The sequence below is a fragment of the Nipponia nippon genome, unplaced genomic scaffold, assembly GCF_047370975.1.
Source record: "Nipponia nippon isolate SJK-2023a ecotype South Korea unplaced genomic scaffold, ASM4737097v1 scaffold_5, whole genome shotgun sequence".
NCBI classification, from domain to species: Eukaryota; Metazoa; Chordata; class Aves; order Pelecaniformes; family Threskiornithidae; genus Nipponia; species Nipponia nippon.
In genome coordinates this window covers 70,254,057-70,277,595 of record NW_028262369.1, presented here as the reverse complement: position 1 = coordinate 70,277,595, position 23,539 = coordinate 70,254,057, and the positions used below count along the sequence as shown (strand labels likewise).

Below are 23,539 nucleotides of genomic sequence, written 5' to 3'. Positions count from 1 at the left end.
TATTCAATCATTTAATGGGGTTTGTTTAGCCTAAAAATATTAAGTGGGGAATCTGATTGCTGCCTTTAACCACTTAATGGGTGGTTACAAAGAAGAGAGGAGTCAGACTTTTCAAGCTCCACAGTGAAAGGATGAGCAGAAATGGTCGCAGGCAGCATCAGGAAAATTCCTGTTAGCTGCCACAGGAGTTTTGACAGTGAGAATTGGGGACGGGGGTGCCCAGAGGGTCTGTGGGAGTTCCATCCCCGGAGCTGCTCTGGACTTGGGTGGACAGAGCCCCATGCAGCCTGAGCAAGGGTTGGACCAGATGGGCCTCCAGAGTCCCTTCTAAGCTAAATTGTTCTTAGTTATTTAAAAGGCAGTCATTTAAAATTGGGTTAAATTCCAGTTGTTCTTTTAAATGTTACTCTCTCAACTCAGCTTTCTCAATGTGAAGCCAGGTGGCATTAATTTGAAAAGTAAGTGTCTTTTAAAGTTTTTTTGGTATTGCTGAGGTAAACTCCATTCACTTGCGTATTTGCAGTAGAATTAATTGAAATGACTGCAGGCTTTGGGAGAACAGAGTAAATCATCAGGTACGTATTTACTAAGTCTTACCTTTCTCTTCCTTTTTCCTCACTGTGATGTGGAAGATACTGTTGTATTCCCCAGTGCAGCTACACTTTAAATTGATCTGTACGTCCACAGACACTCAGAGAAAGTCTCTTTTCTTCCTGGGTGTTAATGTTTTGTGCCCCCCCGGGGTTGCTTGCTCTCTTCAGGGAGGGCAGGGAGGAGAGCTCCCAGCTGGGCGAGGCCCGTTGCCCTGCCGCATGAAACCCGCCGGCTGCTGCTTCTCAGACAGCGGCTTTTGGGGGTGTTTTTTCCCTCATCCTCCCCCCGTCGGGGACAAGTTGTGTGTCGTCGTCCCCTCCCCGCTCCATTTATTTACCGATCAAGCCTCACCATTTCGTACCCCCCACTCCACCTCAGCCCGGAGCCGTTGCCCGCCGGCCCCTCGCGCCGCGCCGGCAGGAGGCGCCCCGCGCGCGGAGCGCGTCAGGGCTGTGAGGGGGCGGTGGCGGGGCCGCCATGTCGGGCTGGGCCTGAAGGAGGCGGCGGCGCCGCCCGGGCCCCTCCGAGCCCCGCTGCTCGCCGCCTTTTCCCGCCTGCGCGCCGGGGAGCCGTCGCTGCAGTCCTTCGACCTCAAGCAGGATGGCGGCGAGCAGAAGGCGGCACGCTGGCCTTCGAGGTGCGGGCGGGGCCGCGGGAGAGGAGGAGCCGGGCGATGGGCGGGCTGGGCCCGTCAGCCCCCACGGCCGCAAGGGAGTCGGGGGAAGGGAGCAGTTTTATCCTGCACCGCTGTGCCTGGGCACGGTATTTCTATCTCCTTTTACTGGGTATCATTGCAGGCTGGTGTGCCTGTAGAAGGGAAGCAAGGAGGGAAGCCTGCCTGCTTAGTAGACCAGTTTCCATCCCTGCCTTGTATGGGGATGAGAAGACTTCTTAATGGGAACAGAGCTCTGCTTATTCCATCCCCCTTTATTTGGTAGTGGCAGCCAGTGCATGCCTGTGTAGGAGCTGCAATTGAAACAGGAAACCCAGTCAAAAAGAAAAAATTCCCATATGTTCTTACACACCAACAAAACTGCTTTAGTTCTGTATTTTAAATTTATATAATCTTGTCTTCAAACTTAAAAAAATTTAGAGTCCTCCCTAGCAAAGGCAGTTTCCTGTACTGATTTCCTATACTGTATTCAATAAAATGGAAGAGAGCATGGCTTTTCAGGTTGATACAGGCAGGCCTCAGGTAGATGATACAGAGGCAAGAAAAAAAAGCAAGATCATCTTGTGGATGAATTTCCACAATAGTGGAAATAAATAGGTAGATGTAGTAGTTAACTTACGCAGTGAAAAACAGTTTAATGTACTTTTGGGGAAAAACAAACCAACCAACCTCACCCCAACAAAGAAACAAAAAAATCCAAACCAAAAACCACAAAACCAAACCAAAACAAAACCCCACAAAACAACCAACAACCACTTTTGAAAAAAGAAAGGGCAAAAAAAGAAATAGCACAGTCAATAAAAGATTTTGAAATTGTTAAACAAAAGTCTCATGATAAAAGAGCAAGAAGAAATATCTGAAACAATAAATTCTTCTTCCATTTTAAATGCTTGTGATGCTATTATTCAAGCAGAATACCCTTGTAGGCCACGGCTCTCCTTTCCAGCAAATTGTCCAAAATGTGTCTTTTTACAAGCCAAGTATGAGGAAAAAGAAAAGTCAAGAAGTCCTGACTGGAATTCAAAAGACAAGTGATGTAGTAAGGCTCCTAAGAAATGTACCATGCCATGCCACCAACATCTGGGTCAAATATTAACAAGTACACTATTTAAGAAGGAAAAACAAACTAGTTTGAGGAAATCTAGTGATGTTGTAAACAAAAAACATGGAAAGTATGCTGAACCAGCTCTTTCAACATACCATGCTGTGGGGTCCAAGGATTCAAAATCATCTATGTTCTCCCATAATAAGGAAAACTTGAAGCAGAAAGCAGAGCAGGAAAAAGAGCATGACAGCAAGCCAAATAAATCATTCAACAACTCTGTGATGGCTCCATCAGCTATTGCAGAACAACAGCTACCTCAAACTACGAAAGTATTTAAGGAAAACTCATCCAGAAGTGGCTTTCCAGATTTCAAACAGGCAAAAGGAAATCTGCCTGTAAGAATATTTTTCTTTTAATTGACCACATCAAATGTGTAAGAACTAGAAAGATGATTGATGTCAGAATGTAGAATAGACAAACTTTTTAAATAAACTGTGGTAGATAAGCTCAGCATTGATACTCTTGACCCATATGTCATGTAGAGTAAATTTTGACAAAACAGAGGAAAAACTATGCATCCTGCCAGGAATCCCTCTGTTCCTTGCTTTCTGCTTACAGTATTCTTATTATGTGTATCAGGAAATTCCACTAGCAAAGATGAACTTGTCTGAAAACATGCCTAAGGTTTTTTGGACTACACCATGTCACTTGAATTGTGAGTGCTTCTTTCAGTTGTTCATTTCATGACTGTTACTGCTGCTTAGGTGTTGCTGCTAACCATAGTTTGCATTTTTTTTCTTGATTCAAATACTGCTTCCACACGGCTGGTGCAATTAGCCTTTTTTCCCCCCTCCTCATTGTAAGCATCATAGATTACACTTTTGAAGGGATGAGTTATCAGTCTTGTTCAGGACAAAATGTGGAGTTGATGCTCCTGTAGATTTTCCCTATAATTTTCATCCCATTTGACACTGTTTGCTTTCTGCTCTAAACTATCATGTTAGAATTGTTCGTCTTCCCTTTGCATTCCAGAGGCAGGTTGAATTAAGTGGATAAGAGTTGCTAAAGTCATGAGCAGTGGTGACTGAGATCCTCGAACAAAATGTGCTAACTTGTTCCTCTTCTTGTAAGTGTGTAGCCGTTATAAATATTCTAATGGCTTCACAGGAATCCTGCAAAATCTGCTGATGATGTATTTCCTATCCTTATTGTGTGCTAGTACATTACATTTTATTACAACTAATAATAATAGAATAAACCTGATTGATTGATTACTAAGTTATGAGATACATCAAGAAGGGGACAGACAGAGGACAATAGGTCTAAAGTATTTTAGAGCCAATCTGTTTGGGCATACATACATTCTCACTGAATGTGAAGTCTGAATATTATTTTTTATTGATAAAAATCATTAAAAAATGTAATCTCTTTGATGTTGTCTGCCATCCTTTAAAAATTTTTCAAGGATCAAAGTAGCTTAACATCCTTCAGAATTATGCAAGCAAAGAAGATAATGATAAAAACGTGGATATATATCAGAATCTTGCAAAAGCAACAGAGACTGCTCTACGTGATTTAGGTGGAGTTCCAGGAGAATGAGTCAGCCACTGTATTCTGCAAGACACCATACTGATTCCACATATTTGTAGGTCCCCTAAAGAGACCTCCAGAGTACAGTCTGTAAATTCTTACATTGCATTGCTGGATTCCTCTATTAGTAAAGTTTGAGAATCAAACTACCAGCTTGAAGTTTGAGAATCAAAACATTCAAGCAGAACAAATGGAAATCAATCCTAAAAAAGGGTGAATTTTGTGAAAGTCTCCAAGATTTATTACTGGAAATTGTGACACCCCAAAATGACAAGTGAATCCAGAATGCCATTCCAAAGAAAAGTGAGAGGGCAAGGAAAATCTTACATGGAATCTCACCTGGGAAGATAATGTTCCCAGGTTGTGATTAAAAAAAAAAAAAAAAAGTAATGATCATCATCATCATCATATTGCAATATCTTTATTGCATCTTTCACTTTAAGTAATTTGTTAACCAAGATTAAATGTGTTTTCATATTGCAGTGGACCTTTGGATTCAGTAACAGGTGTTTTTCTGGCTTTGGTCATTTACAACATAAGGTGTTGCACACTGTGCAATATCTTAATTAGAATTGTAACTAATTGATGTGGTAGGCTAGTGGATTAGGCAAAGAGACCAGACCATTGCAAGAAAAAAATGACCTTGATGGAAAATGTGTTTCTGCTAGCAGAATAACAAAAATATCTTGTATTTCAGAAATGTGAAAGTGTGGGAAAGGAAAAAAATCTGTAGTATTTAAAAAAATTGAGTTTGTTTCAAGTGGATGTTTTCTAATGTGGTTAATCAACATTAACTACAGTATTATAGCTACAGTGAGCAAAAGCAGCGACTCTGAAGGTTCAGAGTTCTTTCCTAGGAATTTTTGATGTAATATTCCTTTACTTATTACTTGTGTGTCAATTTGTTTTGCCCTAACTTCAACTTTGAAAGCCCTGTTAAGACTGTTAGGCAAGATTTCAGCTTGTATTAGTGGTCTCCTCTGTTGCAGGTGGATTTCATGAGAGGGCAAATATATATTCCATGAGTCTGGATTTGTGGGTAAATCCAGTAGTAATGGTGTATTCTGTAATCGTACCTAAAAATAAAACCACCACTCAATTGCAGCTAATTTCCTATGGGCTTTTTTGGGGGCATTTTTCAGGAACTTCATGGGACTTTCAGATAAGTAACATACATTTATGTAACTCATTTATGGAGTAGAATCTGTTGTTTTCATTTGGGAATGGTGGAGGTTTCCACAGGAACCTGTTTAAACCTAATAGTCTTTCCTTCATCCTAACTCAAGTTTCTGGATAGGTTTAATTATGTTAAATACCAAATGTTATTCTGCTAGCTTCTTGTTAGTAGACCACCTCAATTTTTCAGTGCTTTCTTTTTTAAATCCTTAAGTCTTTAGTGGTCTGTTACATCAAATAGCTTTCTTTCATAGTATGGTCCTTACTGATAGTCTTTTGAGGTCTGTCTCACTGCATGTGTTGTGTAGTATCTCTCAATTTTAGTAGTTTTTTTTCTTCATTCATACAGGATAGGGATGAGCATCATCAAGACAGGTCATTACAGCTAGCTTACTTGTTTTTAGAGGTTTATTAGACAACCTAATATACTTTAGCAAAGCTGCTTACTAGCATTAAAGACAGGGTATGTACGTCACCTACTTAGGTATCTATCTATCTATCTATCTATCTGCCTCGTGTCAGAGACATTCAGAACAATGGTTTTCAAATGCTTTCCCATTATTTCACCCATCCTCTAGGCTAGAAACTGCTTTCATAGCACTTCAGAAGGAGGGGGTGGGGAAAAGAGAGAGAGGCAAGGTAGAACTCAATAATCTTTTTTTTAAATATTTACTTTTGTTCCTTAATAGCATCAAGTGGAAGAAATTGGTCTCTCTTCAATGGATATTTATTGCATTGAGACTCTTTAAAGTGAGTAGTTCATATAGCAGATCAAGCAGAGTATATATAGCAGATCAAGCAGAGTATATATAGCATATAGCAGAGGCTGAGTAAATCACACTTCTTCCTGTGTTGATCCATTCAGCCATTCACACACTGCTGTGGTATCAGACCAAGACAGTAAGAAACTCAACAGCATTGAGCATATATCCAGGATAATGTTAATTAACATAAGTTTTTTATTGTTACAGGTATTTCATTATTTTATGTAGTGTTAAATGCTAGCACAAAGAAAGGTGGCAGCAAAAATAACTTGTGTTGTTTTTCACAAGTACTGCAAAAGTAACCAAGCTATAGATTTGTTTCAGTGGCCATGAAATTTTGCAAATGTATAAAAGTGTTAAAATTTTTGAAAATACCTCACATTGAGCCTAAATGTAAAATACTTGAAAATTTCAAGTCCAAGTTCCGTTCTAGTTCATATACTGATAACACATGATTGGTATGAGTAAAAGTGAGTAAACAAGTGCTCCAAAAAAGAAAATAAAAATGATTCTGCTTAGAACTGTGTCAGCTTGGAATAGAAAGTCTCTGCAACTTGAATCTTAACAATACAGAGGATGAATCTCAGATTTTGAAAACACTAACTGTACGCAAAAACTTGATTTTCAGTAGTAGTTTCCAAGAACTTCTTTTCAGTGACAGGTAGCTGAAACCTCCTTAACAATATGATGATTATACACTTCTTTCTTAACTGATATTTCTTATTTTGCATTATTCCTTAATAGAAAGTATGACAGTTAATGAGCAAAACTGCAGCAAACCTTTCACCAGACATAATCCAAGGGCTAATTTCAAGTATTTCTGGTTATTTTAAGAATTACTAGAAGGCACAGTGCCTCTTAATTGCTTTTGTTTGAAAATACTGTAGCTGTTGAAAAGCAATAGTTCTAACAGTAAAACTTGTGAGCTTTTTAACTTACAAAACTATATTTCATTTTCTTCTTAAAAGTTATGTCAGTGCAGAAGCTGGACCAGTGTTTACAAATAAGTAATTTTATTTTTTTCCACAGAGAGACTGCAGCAAAGCAACTCCACTGGAACACATGCTTGTTTAAATCAATTTATACTGACTTTGTGATTAGTATCCAAGTTCATTTTTATAGAGTGCACGGCCCTGTTGTTTCAAGAGGAGCTTGCAAATACTAGTAGCTAAGCTGCCTGAAATTTCTGCAGGTGTTTTTTTTTTAGAGAGTATTAATGTTTATTCAGAGGTCTGTAATTAAAATATGTACAACTTCATATGTGTTCTCATTTATTTGACTTGGTTTTTACATGTACTGTTAGTCAAAAGCTACTTGTAGATGCTATATAATGTATTTGACTTGAAAAGTCAAAATTTGTAGTGGTTAAGAATTAAGAACATGGGGTTCACGTGAAAATAGTATCTTCTCTAAAAGTGCATAATTAATTTCTTAATATTTTTATAATCAGAGTAATTTTCTAGTTTTAACAACTATTTTCTCACCTAATGACTGACATAAATATGAAACTTCTTTCCTGCAGTAACAAGAGGCTGTGTTGGTATGACTGGACTACAATGAAAACAGAAGTACAAGAATTACAGAAATAAATGGAGACAGACAGCGTAAGTTTATTGAAAGGTTTTTAATCTTAAGTTTCACATATTAGGTTTTGAAATATAGAGCTCTCTTCACAGCATAACAAGTAGAATTAACTTTTTTTGTTAATACTTTAATGTGGTCATTTAGAATTTTATGTCTCTGTCAGGCTTGCATTTTGGTCATGTGGTCTTCAAGGCTTTGTAGTGAAGCTGCTGGCAAAGTAGTATTCTCAAGGTTGGCTGCAGACCAGCTCAGCTATGGAAGACAAAGACTTAATGTGGAATGTTGTTTATGGTGAAAATTTAAAATATATCCATTCAATAAAGTAAAAATTTGATCAGTAAACTACTAGTGGCTTTGGGACACAACTTTTGCGAAAACACAATGAGAATATGCAGCTTTTTTTTTAAAAAAGAAGCTGCTTTTTTTCAGCTTGAGTTGCCTGTTATGGTATGAGAGATGAGAATGTACTGAATTGTAGGGAGAAGAAAGGCAGTTTTTCACCTGACTTTGAACAGATAAATTCACTAGGATCCCAGGGGGGTTTATTAGGTTCTTGTTATGGCTGAACCTATCCATGTGAATTTAACTGTGGCTTGCAGAAGAGGCTTGTGTGTCAGCAGCAGTGCCAGTGAAGCTTAATGCATGTTGCCTGTTTTTTTAAGAAAACAGTGTAAGGTTCTGGTAAGTTCTGGTGGTGAACAGGAATAGAGCATAAAAAAAAATGTGTACAGTAACTTTAGATTATTTAATACGATTCTTCAAAATTAACCCGTACCTGTTATAACTTGAGACTTAACTTTGCATAGTAAGAGGTTCTCAGATTAATTGCTAAAATGACACAACAATGAATGGAGATGCAAAAGCACAAATTTGTACTAAGAATGTAGACAAATGCAAAAGCATGAGTCCTATTTTCAAGTAGCTGAACTTCTTTGGGATACATGCAGTATTAAAACTGCATGAAAAATGATGCATAGCTAACTTTTGGCAAGTATGACAGCACGTCAAGTGAGAAGAATGCCTTTCGGGATGTGTGAAAAGAGAAACATTTATTTGCATAAGCAACTAATTTGTGCAGTTTCAAATTTAGACTTGGAAATGGAGGATTTCTTCTTACTAAAATAATTTGGGTGATAAGGAAAAGACAAATAGATTGTGTAAGTAAGGTCATAGACAAAACCCAAGCCTGAATTCAGAAAGGCACGTGGACTGCTGAAAACACAGTATAGAGTAACATTACAGCAGGAACTCTCTTGTTAAGAAATATTTTGAAATAGGGAGATAAGCATTCAGCCATTCTTTATATACAGTCTTCCTTACGGTCAGAAAGTGAGGCACACTGCACTTCATGATGCCAACATAGGAAGTAGTTAACGAAAGATGGCCACTTCAATGGCATTTTCAAGTAATACCTTGTCTAATTGTATTTTAACCATACAAACTAAAGCAGCAAATACAAATCACATTTTCCTTCTTTGAAGCACAGGAGAGGTATGATTGTTTGGTATTTATTTAGAATTCCCAGTCTGTATCATCTTGATTTGCAGTAACATGTCCAAGTTCAGTCCCAACTGCTGTTGAGGGCAGTGCCAAGAACTCTGATCTGTTATTTTGAATAGGAGGTGGTAATAGAGACAGTAGTGAATTCTGTGTTTGTTCTTTTATCTAGAAAGAAGAAAAGTTAAAACAGGGCTGCACATAAAAGTCTATATAACCTTGCATCTGACTTCATTAAAAGCATGTGAAATCAGAGCCATGTTCTTCCATGTTACAATATTGAAAATAACAGGATGAGGGTTTAGCTTTCCTCACTCTCGAGTAAGTTGAATTAGTCTTTCAAGACTAATTACATTAGCTATGCCATTCTGCTTTAAATTAAGAATATTAACCATTATTCTTATTAGTTAGGCTGACTTTAGTTAAGTTAAACCAACTTTAGCAAAGGGGAAGTGGATTACTCTTACGCTTCCTATACTCAGTACCATTTTATTAAAAAAAAAAAAAAAGTAGTCTGAAACAGATATGCTGTTACAGGATATTTTTTATATCTAGCTAACTTAATTATTTTGTAATCCAACTCTAAAATTTTGTGGCTTAGGTTATAGCTGTGTCATTTAACAAAATGTAGTAAACTTACCTGTTTGAAGAACGTATGCGAAAGCAAACTGCTTGCTGATGGCCTGGATCATAAAATGAACAATATAATTATGTTTTGGAAAGTAAAATACTGCTTTTGGAAAATGGGCCAGACTGACAAATCAGTTTAAGGCCTGTGGTTTTTCATTCACAGGACAAATGTGAAGCATGAGAAAAGCAGCACAGAATTCCTACACTGTATGACTCAATTTGTAGTGAAGGCACGACCAAAGAAATCTGTTTTTAAAGGCTTTTTCACTTTTCTGTTTAACAAGGAATTTAATGCCTTATTCAGAAGAGACATAGTACTGAAAGCATATACTTCAGATTTCTGGGTTTTTTTTCTTGGACAAAGTGCATGTTTAAAAATTAATTTTACTTGTTACAAAGTACCTTCATATTACAAGAAATTCAGGGGTCAAACGACTTTAAAAGCATGGTTCCTTTATCAGACAAGATAAATTACAAAACCAAAGGTAAGTGTAGTGTTTTGCATAGTACTTCTGGTCTGAAATTCTGACTTTAACAGTATTCAAGTAATTACTGTATCCTAAATTATGGGCTATACTTGGTCTTAGATTGAAGTGACAGAAAAATAGTTTTCACTAGACAGTTACCTTTTCTCAGGGTCCTGTTGCAAGCAAAGTTCTACCAAGTTGTGGAAAGCAGGTGAAAACGTTTTGGAAAAGGGAATTTGTAGTTTTTCGCTGGTCATTGTGCGTGTCATGCTCTCACCAATTCCAGAATCAACACCTGATCGGGAATTCTTCATCCTGGATTCCCCACGGGGAAAGGTATTTATATCCCAAGGATAATATGTGGGACCCTTCAGCTTTTGCAGCAGCATCTAGTAGAAAGGAATAGCAGTATAAGAGTCCAACAGCTATCCAGACCTATTCAGGCTAAGCTGTGAAACTCCAGGAATGGAAGGATTATTTGATGTAGAAAGAAGCATGCATATTTGAAATAACAAAAAGCAGCCACCATTTCAACAGTAATAGCATTGGTTTCTCTGAGTAAAACAAAAAAAAAAAGCTCAGAGTGTTCTGAAGTAGAAATAGAGTTTAGCATCATACCTGAGTGCGAGGCATATCTTGAAAAGGAACATGTCCATTGGCTAATTCACATGCTGTAATTCCCACACTGTAAATGTCAGACTTCATGTTATACCCAGACAAATCCTGTGAGAGAAAGAAAACTGGATCACTGATGCCACTGAGCAGTGGCCAACAAAAATACAAGTGTCTGTTCCATGACAGGATTCTAATACCCTGTAATCTACACAGGATTGAGGCAATTAAATTGTGCAGCCTCAGGCTTTGTTCAGAAATCTGATGGTTTTACTGAAGACAAGTTTTAGGATCTGCAGTAGTTTCCAGGAAGGTCAGGTAAAGAGACTTAGAGTACAGCACCACCTTAGCAACAGCTTAAAACCAGTTCTCTTTAGGAGAATTACAAATTCAGTACATCTGTGTCTTTTAAAAAGTTGCAGTTCAACAGCTTCCATTGCTCTTCTACAAGCAGACTGAAGTTAGAAGTCGAGTACTTCCAGTAACTGAGGTATAATTTATACTAACCTGTCTCAGTAGTTCAGGACTCAGCCAAGGAAGCACAGATGTACTAAATTGGGGGAAATCATATACCACCTTTGACTTTTGTCCATTGTTGACTAAACTGTAGAGGTTGTTTAAGCCAGAGAGAGAAACCAGCCCATCCCCTGAAATCAGAATGTGGCTAGCTTTAATATTCCTGTAACATAAAGTGGTAAATTTTAGTTATAAGAATTACTTAAAGCACTACTAGAGTAGAAAGGCTTTCATATTTCATTAACTTATAATAAGATGTTAGCATGCCGTTCTATTTAGCAGATTATTTTAATGGAAGTTCTTCACTCAGTTTGAGTTGTCTTTTTAATACAGCGCCAAGAGAGAGGAGAGATGATCAGCAAGAAAAAACTGCCAGAAACAGAAACTGGAGAACAGCCCTCCTTCCCTGCAAAGGGTGTAAAGTAAGGAAGCCCTTTCTACAACTCTAATTCTCCCGCTTCAAAGAGACAAAGCCAGACAGCTGTGTAATCCCTGTAACGATTGGCTTTAAATAATGTACAAATACCATTCTTGTTAAGCTTCTACAAACTTGGTTCTGCTGTATTATTTTTAAAAATGTTTCTGCACTGTCTGACATAAGAAGATATATAGAAAAAGGAAGGAGACAACACTTAAGCTGAAAATGAGTTTTGAAGTGAAACTAAATTCTTAGTAAACTGGATGCTGTAATCTGATTCTTACCTATTGACATTCTCCTACCTGTGAATGTAGCCGTTCTGGTGCATGTAATTTAATCCTCTGATTGCACCAAATAGAATGTTCCCTATCAAAGCTTCACTCATTCCTTCAGGAAAGTAAGTCTTCAGCAGGTGTCTAGCCGAACCTGGAAGTGAAAAATAAAACTAGCTAAGCCTAACAAGTCTTGTTAAACTACTTGTCTATGCTTACTTCACTGTATACATTGATCAAGAGCAGCATTCTCATCTTTATATTGACTATGGTACATCGAGAACAGTTACATAGATGCATCCATCAGGCAAAGATCACATTCAAGTCATGCTTCTGTTAACTGAAAGTCTATGCCAAACCTGTATTCAATCCAGGTAAGTTTTCTGTTGGCAAAATTCAAAGTTGTATGAAGTCAAATACAGCTCCCAATTATCATTCCTCACATGGTGGGTGGTAGGACTAAGGGCAATTTAATGCAGTTCAAATATCAATCTTCACTATGGAGGAAGATTATGTATAGAAGACTTCCCTAAACAAAAGGTTTGGGAAAGTTTGTCTCTTTCTACAAGACAGGAGATGCTTAAAGAAAAACCTGTCATGGACCATGTGATCCAAATTGTATCAGCCCTTTTTCCAATTCCAAAACTGTACTTAACAGTTCTTACCATAGGCCATGAATGGGGAGATGACCCAAAGCCAACTACCAGCTGTAAACACTGTCCAAAGCGTCATTACGTTGGGGTGCTGGAAAAAGTGGGATAAAACCACCTCATTCTATGGAATTAAATGAAAGTGGATGTGTTAACCACAAGACAACAGTCTTACTAAGAAGATTAACTAGGTCAGTAATCAGTAGAAAGAACTGCTCCCTGTGTGAATTTATACAAAGTTGCAGGTGATGTGCATAGCCTGCAATAGAAATGTAAATAACTTGCCTATAATTGCATTTGGCTGAAGTAAATCTAGTTTGCTCATAGTCTGAAGTTTTGGTGTTCAATACAGAGTACAGAACACGTTTCAAAGAAGAAATTGTAGAATTACACAAGTATTTCTAAAACACTTGTCAATTGTTCTCTTCAGAAAGCAACTCTCAAATTTACACATGCCTTGTGTTCATATTCTACTCCTCTGAAGGAAAAACTTGACTGAAATGACCCAATACAAAGGCTACCTCTGTTTAGTAACCTCATATGTATTCCTCACTGTTGCTTTACCTGTAAGGCTTTCAAATGCTCTTCAGAGCAGTTTTCTAGGTCTGTGATCCTTACGGCAACTTGCATGCCTGTAGGTGTATGCCGTGCAAGGTAGACTGAAGTTAAGTTGTTGAACCTCCTTCCTGAAACCAGAAGTGGCTGCCTTAACATTGGAAAAATAATCCACCACATAATTTCCTTCATATTTAGAGATAATTTTACAGTTCTAAAACTGCAATTGATAGCAGCATGACCTCTTCTTTAAGAATGTCAAGAACTTAAGTAGTTGCAGCAAAATATATCCAGCAAATTAGTCAAAGCACGGCTCTGCTATTTTTAGAACAACTAAAAATGTTTAAACATTTGTCAGTATCAATTGCACATCTAAATGAACAACACTTTGAGCATGCATATTCACATAAACATATGCACGCACAGTAGGATTCGGGGCAGCCATCCTTAGGACAATCAACTCGGGTAGCCAAGTGACAAGGCATGATGTTACTTAATGCTGTATTGTCCACATACCACAGATTTATAAAACTGATATGCACAAACATCAAGAAAAAAATTCAGGTAATTGTTGATTTGTCTTATATCTTAAAATAAGTGATTACTGAAACATGAGCAATGTTCTGCACTTTTTCTCAACTAAGGAGACACAAAAATAGTTGAGTCAACTGATAATAGATTTTCCAAACTTATTATGTACTGCACTTAGCAATAACCTATTGAGAGCATGCATCTGCAGGAACAAGACATATTTTAAGGTACACTTATGTTACCTATTTCCAGCTGGAGTTCATAGTGAGAGACATTAGAAGAGCAAAATACCATTTCATTCCTTCCTATAGATGGGGGAATCCAGGCTAGATCAGAATCAGCCTAACAGTGAGGAAAAACAGTTCTCAAAATTACTATGTAATTTGTAAACATTTACCTGTTTAAAATTAACGCAGAAATATCATTAATTAGAATGCTAAGATCAAGTATTCAAGTCAAAGCATTCAAGCTGATGCTTTTACCATTACACTAACACTTAGTTTTATGAGCTACTGTTTGTTTGGGTTTGTTTTGGTTTTGGTTGTTTTGGTTTGTTGTTTTTTTTTTTCCATGGGTGTGTGTGTTTTATTTTTAAACTGGTACAAGATTAAGAGTAACACTTAGTCACCTATAGTCTTCTTCCAAAGTGGAACTACTCTGGTTATTTTTGCTGTTAACATTTTAAGAAGTACCCCCTAATGACATTATTTTTAATATGTACCAGCTTTGTATTTAACATTGCCAGTTAATGTTTCTGTTTTCTTCTTACCGGGCATTCATGGACGCTGCTCTGAGATAGCTCTTCTGGTCCGATTGGTTCAACTGGTGTACGGAGAATACAGGAACAGTCCTTCAGAACAGAAACAAGTGAGTGTGAGTGGAGTTGCTGCAATTTATTAAATGTGGCAGTGGGACAACATCAAAAGTAGCCCCTATAAGCAGGAGTTCAGAAAGTTTTCTGCTACAAGTCAGTCAAGCAAGAGGTTAAGAAACAGCATAGAGCACATACATGGCAGACCTAGAGAGAAGACATACTAAACAGTCTCCTTCACTGATAGTTAGTACAATGAAGTTTAAACATCTCAGCACTATGGAAATCCCCTCAAGCAAGACATTTCACCAGAACTGTTTCACGTTAAGGTATGACTTGGTAACAAGGCACAACTGCCAAAGATTTTAAAATACAAACTTACCAAACAAGACATGGAACCGCTTTAGATCGAGGGAAAAAGTCATATACACCCATTTATCCTAGAAAAATTAAAATAGCAATGGAAGATCGTACATAAACCTGTGATAAATACAAGTCTATTTAATCACAACTGTGAGGCATTCCTCTTAGTTAACACACACCCAAACCCCCCCAAAACTACAGCTTTGGGAAAGCCTGCTTCTATTGAGCCTTTAAGCAGCATATGGATTTCAAACTCCATACTGAGGATAGGCAATATACATTCCAACTCAAGTTTTCCTTCTTGATTCATGGGTTTAGAGACCTTATTACCACTTCTGAACAAACAATGTAATTGTAAGTTAACTGCATAAGTGCAGAAAGTAAAAAGGACCAGATTCATGAATCCCTGGCAGTTTGTAGGAAAAAAAATAATTGTCTGTTGTTTTAAAGGAGCACAGCTGTGCTAGTCAAGTCTCAGCTCAGCTGTGTGCAGCTGAACTAGCTCACAAAGAAAGCAAGCCAGAAGCAATTGCACTTTACATTTCACAAGAGGAAATACTACTATTGTAAAGGACTTAAGTTAAAAAAAAAAAAAAAAGGAACCAACTCCAATAATTTTCACTTTACTTAGGCTACAGAATCAGCATTCAAACTCCCTCGCAGATCAGTCACTCTGAAAGTCCTCCAGCAGACTTACTTTCTGTCTGATGCTTCGAAAGCTTAGGCAGTGAGGAGAGACGACTATGTCTAATAAACGTATCAAAGCTTCTGAAAGGATAGAGTTGGACTAGCAACTTTAGTTTAGCTACAAGCAAGTCTTCTACCATGATGAATCCTACTTGGTGGCTGACAAAGTTCCATGTTAATACGTAATTATTGCTTGAAAGTTAACTTTAAAACGGTGAAGTACTATATCAGAAACTTATAATTTTGTTTATCAAGGAGCTAAGCTTGATTATATCCCACATTTAAATTTATGCTATTCAATCAAGGCAATACTCTCGAAGAGCTAACAAGCTCCCACCACCTCATCCACTGCCACATATCCAAGCCACTCCTCATTCTTAATATTTTTACCCTGAAAATCTGCTTGAAGAAATACTGTAATTCCTTATTAAAGATGAAAAACGGAGACAAAAGGAAATCCTTAGTAGGTATTCGGTGCCTTCAAAGGATCAGGGCTTGACTTACCCAAGTTCACTGAGGAAGCCTGTGGCAGAGTAGGAAAAAAAAATGCAGGTGCTTCAGCATACTGGCCAGCACTGTAACGGCTACAGCATCCTTCTCCTACCTGGAAAGAAGATACCTCATTCCGTTATACAAGATAATTTATTCTGCTGCTCGGAATATGAAACCACAAAAGCTAAGCTGAAGAATAGTGTCTTAATAACTATGATACACTAAAATCAAATCATGGTAGAATTTGTTCAAAGGGGTATAGCCAGCCAACAGAAACGTCTGTGATCCGCATTTGTTCAAATAACATTACATTTGTAAAATTTTTATTTTTGTTTTTCTTGTGCAGTTTAGCATTGCTTCCATTTTCAATACGGTTTTGGATTATGACCCTACATAAGCCTTTTCCCTGTTTCCACATTTTTCGTTCTGTTATCGCAGGCTTTTTTTCTGTACTGCGGACAGTGACAGTATTGCACAGCTGAACTGACACATTCACCATAGCTTGGCCAAAGCTTCAGGTGCAGCGAGCAATGCAGGGGAGACAGACACACGGACGAACGTGCCTGTGGGCCGGGGGCCGCGGAGGCTCGGGAGCCCAAAGCCCAGGTACCGCGAACGCGCGTTACTCCGGTTCTGCTGACGCTGGGCTGCAGCTCCTGCTTCAGTGTTTGAAGGGACTGAGGCAGCTCTCGATCGCCTGTCGCGAGTGAAGTGATCGGTCCGTGGCAAGAGTAACGGAACGTGAGGAAATGGCTCTCCCGGGATTGCTCCTCACTCGCTCCGGTAAACTCGTACCTTGCCGCCTCCCGCGCCAGGCGGCGGTTTAACGGCGCCCCCGCCTCCCTCCGGCCCCCCGCGGCGGCCGGGACAGGGCTGCTCCCCTGCCAGCGCGGCGGCCCCGGCGCCGCTCCCCACAGCCGCCTCCCGAGCTCGGCGTGCGCCGCTCCCCCCTCCCCGGCCCGGCCCGGCCCGGCCCGGCCCGGCCGGCTTCCACCCGCAGCGGGGCGGAGGGCGCGGCCGGCGCGGAGCCACGGCGTCCCCGCCGCGGCCGGGAAGCCCTGCAGCGAGGCAGCGCCCGCTCCTACCCGCCGCCACCGCCTGAGGTCAGGGTCAGGGGCCGGCGCGACCGCCGAGCCGAGCCGAGCCGCTAGCCCGGAACCCCGCCCCGCTCCCAGCCCCCGCCGAGCCGCAGGGGGTGGCGGGGGCCGCCCGCACCAGACGGCCCGGCGCATTGTGGGGCTCGTCGTTTGCGCTGGCGGGCGGCCGCGCCGCGCGGCGAGCCGGGGGCTGTAGTTCTGGGGCGGGAGCCGGGCGGAAGCCGGCGGGGTCCTTCCTCAGTCGCCGCTTTTTTGCGCCGGGGGCTGTCGCCCGTCGGCCTCGGGCGGTGGCGGGGAGGAGGAGCGCCGGAGGCAGCGCGGGGCGGGTAAGAGGCGCTCGGCGCTGATTCAGGGTGGCTCTGTCGCCTCGGGGGCACTTTAGCGAGCTCCCCCTCGCTGCCCCCTCGCGTTAACCCCGTCAGGGCCGCGTCCTCCCTCCCCCTCTCCCTTGGGGCCGTTCCCCGCCGAGGCGCGGCACCACCCGGGCTCTCGGGGGCAGCCGCTGTGCCTGGCGCAGGCTGCTGAGGTACAGCGGGCCGCGGTGGGCATGCGGCGGCTTCCATGCGGCCGGCTGGCGTAGGAGGAGGCGGGCTGAGCGGGAGGCAGCGTCCTGGCCCGCGGCCCGCCGTGCGGCGCTGGGGAAGCGGTGCTGTCCTCCGGGGCAGGGCAGCCAAATAAAGAATTCCTCTTCCGTTCTCGTGTTGCAGCTGACAGAACTCTTTTCACGGTGGTAATGTAGATAGCTATTATGTTAACCTTTACCCGTTCGATGTATGTGCTTGGATTGCATTCAGATGCCAGACTCTGGCTGTGCATGGTGGCTGTGACTGCAGGCGTGGCGGCTGGTGTGACCTTCAGCGTGCGAGAGTTCCTTCCTGCGTTAGAAGTACCCGTAATTGTATGGGCTCTCCTTCGAGGTTATGTCACTGCTCTTAGAAGGCAAAGCTTGGTGACACTTGAGTTGTGGTCCTGCTTATGCCTGGATTTGAGGGCAAGGAGATTTTGGCTTCTATATCAACTTTTTATTCACATTGTTACATTCTCATCAGCTGATTAAACTGTAGTAAGAGTATCTGTCAGTAAACGTCTTTTATTCTATCAGCCATCCTAGTGAAAAAGTGCTATGTGGAGTTGCATCCTTGTGTTTTATTTTTTTTTAATGCAGTCTTCAACTGTAGGCTGTGGCATACATGCCTTTTTTTTGGTTATGTTTTAGAGTTATTGTTGACTGATTGTGAGAGTCTGATGCAAATGCTTAATATACTATTAAATAACTTTTCACACAATGTTACAAGGCAACGTAATCAATTTTAGGTTTGCTTTCAGATCATAGAATCATAGAATGCTTTGTGTTGGAAGACACCTTTAAAGGCCATCTAGTCCATCCCCCCTGCAATGGGCAGGGATATCTACAACTAGATCAGGTTGCTCAGAGCCCCGTCCAGCCTGACCTTGAATGTTTCCAAGGATGGGGCATCTACCACCTCTCTGGGCAACCTGTTCCACTGTTTCACCACCCTCATTGTAAAAAATTTCTTCCTTATATCTAGTGTGAATCTACCCTCTTTTAGTTTAAAACCATTACCCCTTGTCCTATCGCAACAGGCCCTGCTAAAAAGTTTGTCTCCATCTTTCCTATAAGTCCCCTTTAAGTACTGAAAGGCCGCAATAAGGTCTCCCCACAGCCTTCTCTTCTCCAGGCTGAACAGCCCCAACTGTCTCAGCCTTTCCTCATAGGAGAGGTGTTCCATCCCTCTGATCGTTTTTGTGGCCCTCCTCTGGACCCGCTCCAACAGGTCCATACTTGTTATCTTTCAAAAGATGTATTTCTGAGTAAAAATAGGTAGACTTCTTTTTAATTACACTTCTAACACTGAAGCTAAATTGAAAAAAAAATTGATTTCCAATACCTGAAATTTGTCAGCTCTCTGGTGATGATGTAATCTACTAGAACTGTATCAGTTTTCTGTTATGAGTATCTGAAAATGTGACTTAAAAGAATAGAGTGTTGGAAAATCACAGACTTTTCTAATGGTGGTTTGCCTCTAGTAGTGGGCTTGTTGGGATCGATATTGTGCAGTAGGAGTGGTACCTTTCACGAAGGATAAACGTGATTCATTGATGAGTTTTCCAAGAAGATATACAAATAGGATTTTCACAGAGACAGTTACAAAAGACATGACAGATCCTTTTATCTAGTTAGATTGCTAGTGATACTCTGGTGACTAAGTCCTATAGATCAGTCTGGTTTCTTCTAATAAATACAGAATTTTAACTGTTAAAATGCTGAGCAGTGGCTGGGGTATATATTAAGTAACTTAAACCACTTCCTTGGGTGAATTCAGCTATGCATCAACTGAAAGCATTAGTGATTTCAGTTAATTTAAATGCTATTGAAGTTCACTTCAAGTATACGTTATAGGGAACAAGCTTCAATTTTAAAAGAAGCCTCTACAACCTCTATAATGAAATATTAGCACAGCACTTGCTGCAAGAGCATGTATCGCATTTTTGTACTCTCTAACCAACAAATACTCAATTCATGACAGTTCTTTTTTTTTCTCTGAAACAAGAGATTGGTTCCCCTGTGATCATAACATTACTACGTGTATACGTTATTTCTTGCAGGTAGACTTTTTTCTTCTGAAAAAATTGTGCGTTTATGGAAGAGAATTAGGAATTAATAAAACTTGATGTGGGTATTTCATGTAGGTAGCGTTCATAGTTTCAGATGAAGTTAGACTTCAATTAAGCATATGCTATTTTTACACTGTGTGCTAAGGGTGATGTAGTCAACCTCCAAGCATGTAGGACTTGAAAAAAAAAAACCTTAACTATCAACTGGTGGTATTCAACAGTATACATGTATACATATACATAAAGCATATATACATGCACTTACCAGGTAGTTTTGCCACTTATGGAGAATATGGATTATTACAAATGACTGACAAGGAGAAAATGTAAATTTGGCTTGGCGTAACTCTGGATAAATAGGATGAAGGAACTGTTGTGGCCAGCTTCATGACCCCCTTGGTATTCATCGTCCTCTAAGAGATGTTCTCCAGCTTCCCCTCTGAAGCCTTACCTCCACTCCAGATTAAAAATAATCCAGGAGATGTGTGCGTGGGGTTTTGTTCTTGTTTTTTTTTCTCACAGTTCCTTTCTTATACCATACTATTTATGGTTGAAGGTCTGTTGCAGGTTTGTTTATGATTATTACACTTGTTATTAGGATTGTGTTGGCATACTCTTTTAAATGATTTTTTTTTTCCTTACATGAGAGAAACAGAAGCACTAAGTAGGTTTCTGTAGGGATAGCAATGGCTGAAAATAACAGGTGTTAGGCACACAACAAGTATTCATTTTGATAGACAAAGTTCATGTTCACATAGATTTTTTTTTTTTTTTTTTTTCTTCAGTATACAGTCCTTTGTCCTTCATCTCATACTATATAGTGTTGAAGGATTTGGCCTCTGCCTCTGAGCACTAGTCCCAGGAATGTCTTGGCAGCAATTCAGCACGGTCACGTTTGCTATAAGAATAGAACTGTTTCATTAACCTTGAAATGCAAAGTATGTTTATTGTTATTAGCTGGCTTGACACCGTTCCAGTTTTAGTAATGAAAATAGTACTGTGTTAATGACTTGATAGAATTTTTTTTTTTAATTGCATATTTACATAGCAGTAAAATTCGGCATCCCAGAATAATTGACTCATTCAGTTGGTTTCCTTTTGGAAAATGGATGATGCCTTCTGTCTTAATCAAGTTAGAATCTTCTTTGTTGCTGAAATTTTGTTTGTGTTAGTTGTGGCCTGATGTCTTGCATCCTGTAATTGTACAGAGGAGCAGATCTAGTTTAGTCTTTCCAAATGCTTGTGAGGAGTCAACTGCTCTCAACAAATGGAAAACAGCAGGAATAACAGGATACTTCTGTTTGAGTTTGGATGTTGTCAAAATAGATGCCAGTATTTGGGGTATGTTTTTAACTTTTTATGCACACAGAAATTAACATATACATTTGTTTGCCTGCGGTTTCCAGTTGTGAAAGCAGCTCATCTCACATTTCTGATAATTCAGATTTGAATTAGAGCTCTCTAGTGGTAGAATGTGTTCAGAATTATGTTCTGAAATAAGATGGCACAACTGTCTTATTGCATCTATCTTGAATTGTTTAAAGCAGTAATTACAAAGATAAGACAATAATTTTTAATATTTTATAGCCATTTCAACTTTTCTAAGGCTTTACTCAATATTGCTTTTGCAAGTTAATCTTGGCTGAGCTCTTCTGACTCATTGACGGAAAAATTAATACGATCTCTTGTCATGTGGTCAGGAGAACTCATTTTTATCTCTTTGCTACTGAGGTCAAATCATACGTTGAAATATCAGTGGTTTAATGGAATATGTGGTTCCAGTTCTTTTAGTTTTTCTTTTTTTTAACCTATACAGTATGACATCTTACCACTTAGTAGACAATTGATGTGTATTTCTTGTAATGCTTTTAACATGTTTTTCCAGCCCTTCTTTTTTTTTTTTTGTTGGATATGCTTCAATTTTTATACAGTTTTCATTGGGAGTTTTGTCAGGTGTTGTTGTGACATTGGTGAACAATAAGATTGTTGCTTGGGTCATAAGTGATAGCCTTCCACACTTCTTAAACTACTTCTTGGTATGAATGGGCTCCAGCATTGCCTTTGTTTTTGAGTTTCTTTTCCATTGTCCATGCACAGATGATCTAGCAAACCTCAGAGCAACTTGGATTCTGTGGGGCAGATGCAAAAGGCCTAGGACTAGTTCTCACTTCTGCAGGAGGTCTTTTTCTTAAGGGTGCTATAGTTACTCCTGGTTTTAGCTTGCTGTTTCAAGCCACATGATAGCTGAAATGTGAAACACATGTCATGGAGTAAAATTTAATTTAGAGAGCACAGAAATACACAGATTGAGGTAGATATGTATGTATGTATATAAAATGTTGTGTGATATTTCCATTTCTCTTGAGCCTTCTTTGAAGAAAGCCTCCTGAGAGCATCACTGCTGCATATAGGCTGTTCTCCAATATTTGAATTCTCCTTGGTTTTCCCATGTTCAATTAACCTACTTGTAAAAGACTCGAACATCAATGGAAAATTGTCATATGAGGGAGTAGGGGGACAAAACTGATAACAAGTGCATCTGTGTGGAATGAATATAGTGGAAATAATCAGTGACAGTGGAAATAATCTTTGTAAATAAAGATTAAAAATAATACCTGAGAAAGTTTTCTGGCTTCTGTTTTGGACATGTCTTTATGCATGGTTTAACAATTTTAAATTATAGACCATCTTTTTATAGCACGGTCATGTATTTTAAAGCCATGTTGCAAATTTTGTGGGTTTTATCCAAACTTATTTAATTATAGTTATAACTTGCAGAAGGAATCTGCACTTAGGAAATAGCTTTATAGCTGCAGAGTAAAAGGGTCACAGAATCACTTTCAGGGTGGTGCTGCACAGAGAAGTTGCCCCATGGCCTACTAAACTAAAGCTATGAGAAGCATTGGAAATGTGAGCATTAACTTTTATGGTGTTTGCTTATCTAGCAAACTTCTCAAAGGTTTTATAAATGAGGCTGCCCTTTCAATTCAATAGCTTGATGTTGGCCTGATGCTTCAGAAAACTTTGAGCCAAATGATTTTTTTCTTTTTCTCTTTTTTTCCCCTTCTTTGGCTGAACCGAGATTGACCCACAACAAATAGCGTTTCTGCTTTGCACTACTTAGAGGAGAGATTAAATCCAATCCTGAGAGGAAGTAGCATTCATTTTTACATTATTAAAACTCAAAGGAAAAAGCTTCAATCAGAGTTGTGAAGAAACTCTCCTACGCCACTGAATTTTGTCTCACTCTACAATGACTCTTTTTATTACAAGATAAAATCATCTTGGCTGTGTGGATCTACAGCAGTTGTTCTAAGTGTTGTCTTCTGCTGTATTGAGTTGTTTTAGAGGGAGGGGGTGTGTGTGCGTGTGTAGTTAATGCTTTTCAGCAATCCATTTAAAAAACAGCCTCTTGAAAAAAATCACAGGCTAGTGTTAGAAGCAGCTATACATTCAAATAGCAAATCTCAGTCTTACTGTTCTTTAGTAACTGTCTACTATGGATAATAATTAAAACTGGTAAATAAAGTACATATATAAAGAAAGAAATCACAAAGCAAAAGGATACGGCACACAAGTATGAGCTGACCTTAATGGAAGAAAGTTCTTTTTTGATCTCCTGCCAAAGTCTACAAGCAGATGAACTGGCAGGCTCTAGGCTTTCTTTAAAAACCTCCTGCACTGTCCATTTTGATCTTGTCAAATGAGAGGTTGCTATGGCCAGCAAGACAAACCTGTGATTGTTGTGCTTGGTGATGGGAGATCTTAGGGTAACTGTTAAGAGCAAATTTGAAATTAATGTAAGATTTCAAGAGAATTTTGTATTTACTGAATGTAGGAGGAGGGAAAATGAGACTTTTGTTCTCTTTAATTTTGTA

At 39.6% G+C, this 23,539-nt stretch overlaps 2 protein-coding genes and 1 long non-coding RNA gene across 14 annotated transcripts in view; 2 read left to right on the top strand and 1 right to left on the bottom strand.

The window, feature by feature from the left end:
• The first annotated feature begins 1,066 nt into the window (after positions 1-1,066).
• On the top strand, positions 1,067-11,862 carry LOC148052311 (uncharacterized). The gene is made up of 3 exons (XR_015698936.1): positions 1,067-1,231; positions 7,365-7,446; positions 11,482-11,862. It is a non-coding gene; the product is annotated as an uncharacterized LOC148052311 (long non-coding RNA).
• Positions 7,452-17,135, bottom strand: STRADB (STE20 related adaptor beta). 6 transcript variants are annotated; one of them, XM_087732825.1, is made up of 14 exons: positions 17,013-17,135; positions 16,487-16,624; positions 15,940-16,035; positions 14,768-14,825; positions 14,344-14,424; positions 13,817-13,916; positions 13,053-13,174; positions 12,504-12,612; positions 11,869-11,992; positions 11,140-11,311; positions 10,639-10,743; positions 10,180-10,409; positions 9,564-9,606; positions 7,452-9,091 (listed from the first exon to the last, which is right to left on the bottom strand). In XM_087732825.1, the coding sequence occupies exons 4-14, from the start codon at positions 14,777-14,779 to the stop codon at positions 8,939-8,941; spliced, it is 1,251 nt and encodes a 416-aa protein (XP_087588951.1). In that variant the 5' UTR covers positions 14,780-14,825; positions 15,940-16,035; positions 16,487-16,624; positions 17,013-17,135; the 3' UTR covers positions 7,452-8,938. The 6 variants fall into 6 exon arrangements, with proteins under 6 accessions (XP_087588951.1, XP_087588952.1, XP_087588954.1 ...); XM_087732826.1 differs by lacking the exon at positions 16,487-16,624 and having other exon boundaries at positions 15,940-16,039; positions 17,013-17,131; XM_087732828.1 differs by lacking the exon at positions 17,013-17,135 and having other exon boundaries at positions 7,452-9,029; positions 16,487-16,979.
• Positions 17,136-17,228: 93 nt separating this feature from the next.
• TRAK2 (trafficking kinesin protein 2) overlaps positions 17,229-23,539 on the top strand; it is a 28,579-nt gene continuing 22,268 nt past the window's right edge. For 2 of the 7 annotated variants that reach the window (XM_087732783.1, XM_087732777.1), the window contains exon 1: positions 17,230-17,350. The gene's annotated coding sequence lies outside the window, so the exon portion shown is untranslated. The other 5 variants (XM_087732781.1, XM_087732782.1, XM_087732780.1 and 2 more) reach the window with 5 other exon arrangements.

What these genes read in the sequence shown, in the direction of transcription:
- STRADB (XM_087732825.1), bottom strand. An exon ending in TGAACTCCAGCTGGAAATAG is followed by an intron (nt 13,175 to 13,816) that starts GTAACATAAGTG and finishes TTCTGGTTTCAG; the next exon opens with GAAGGAGGTTCAACAACTTA. An exon ending in CAGAACGGCTACATTCACAG is followed by an intron (nt 11,312 to 11,868) that starts GTAGGAGAATGT and finishes TTTATGTTACAG; the next exon opens with GAATATTAAAGCTAGCCACA.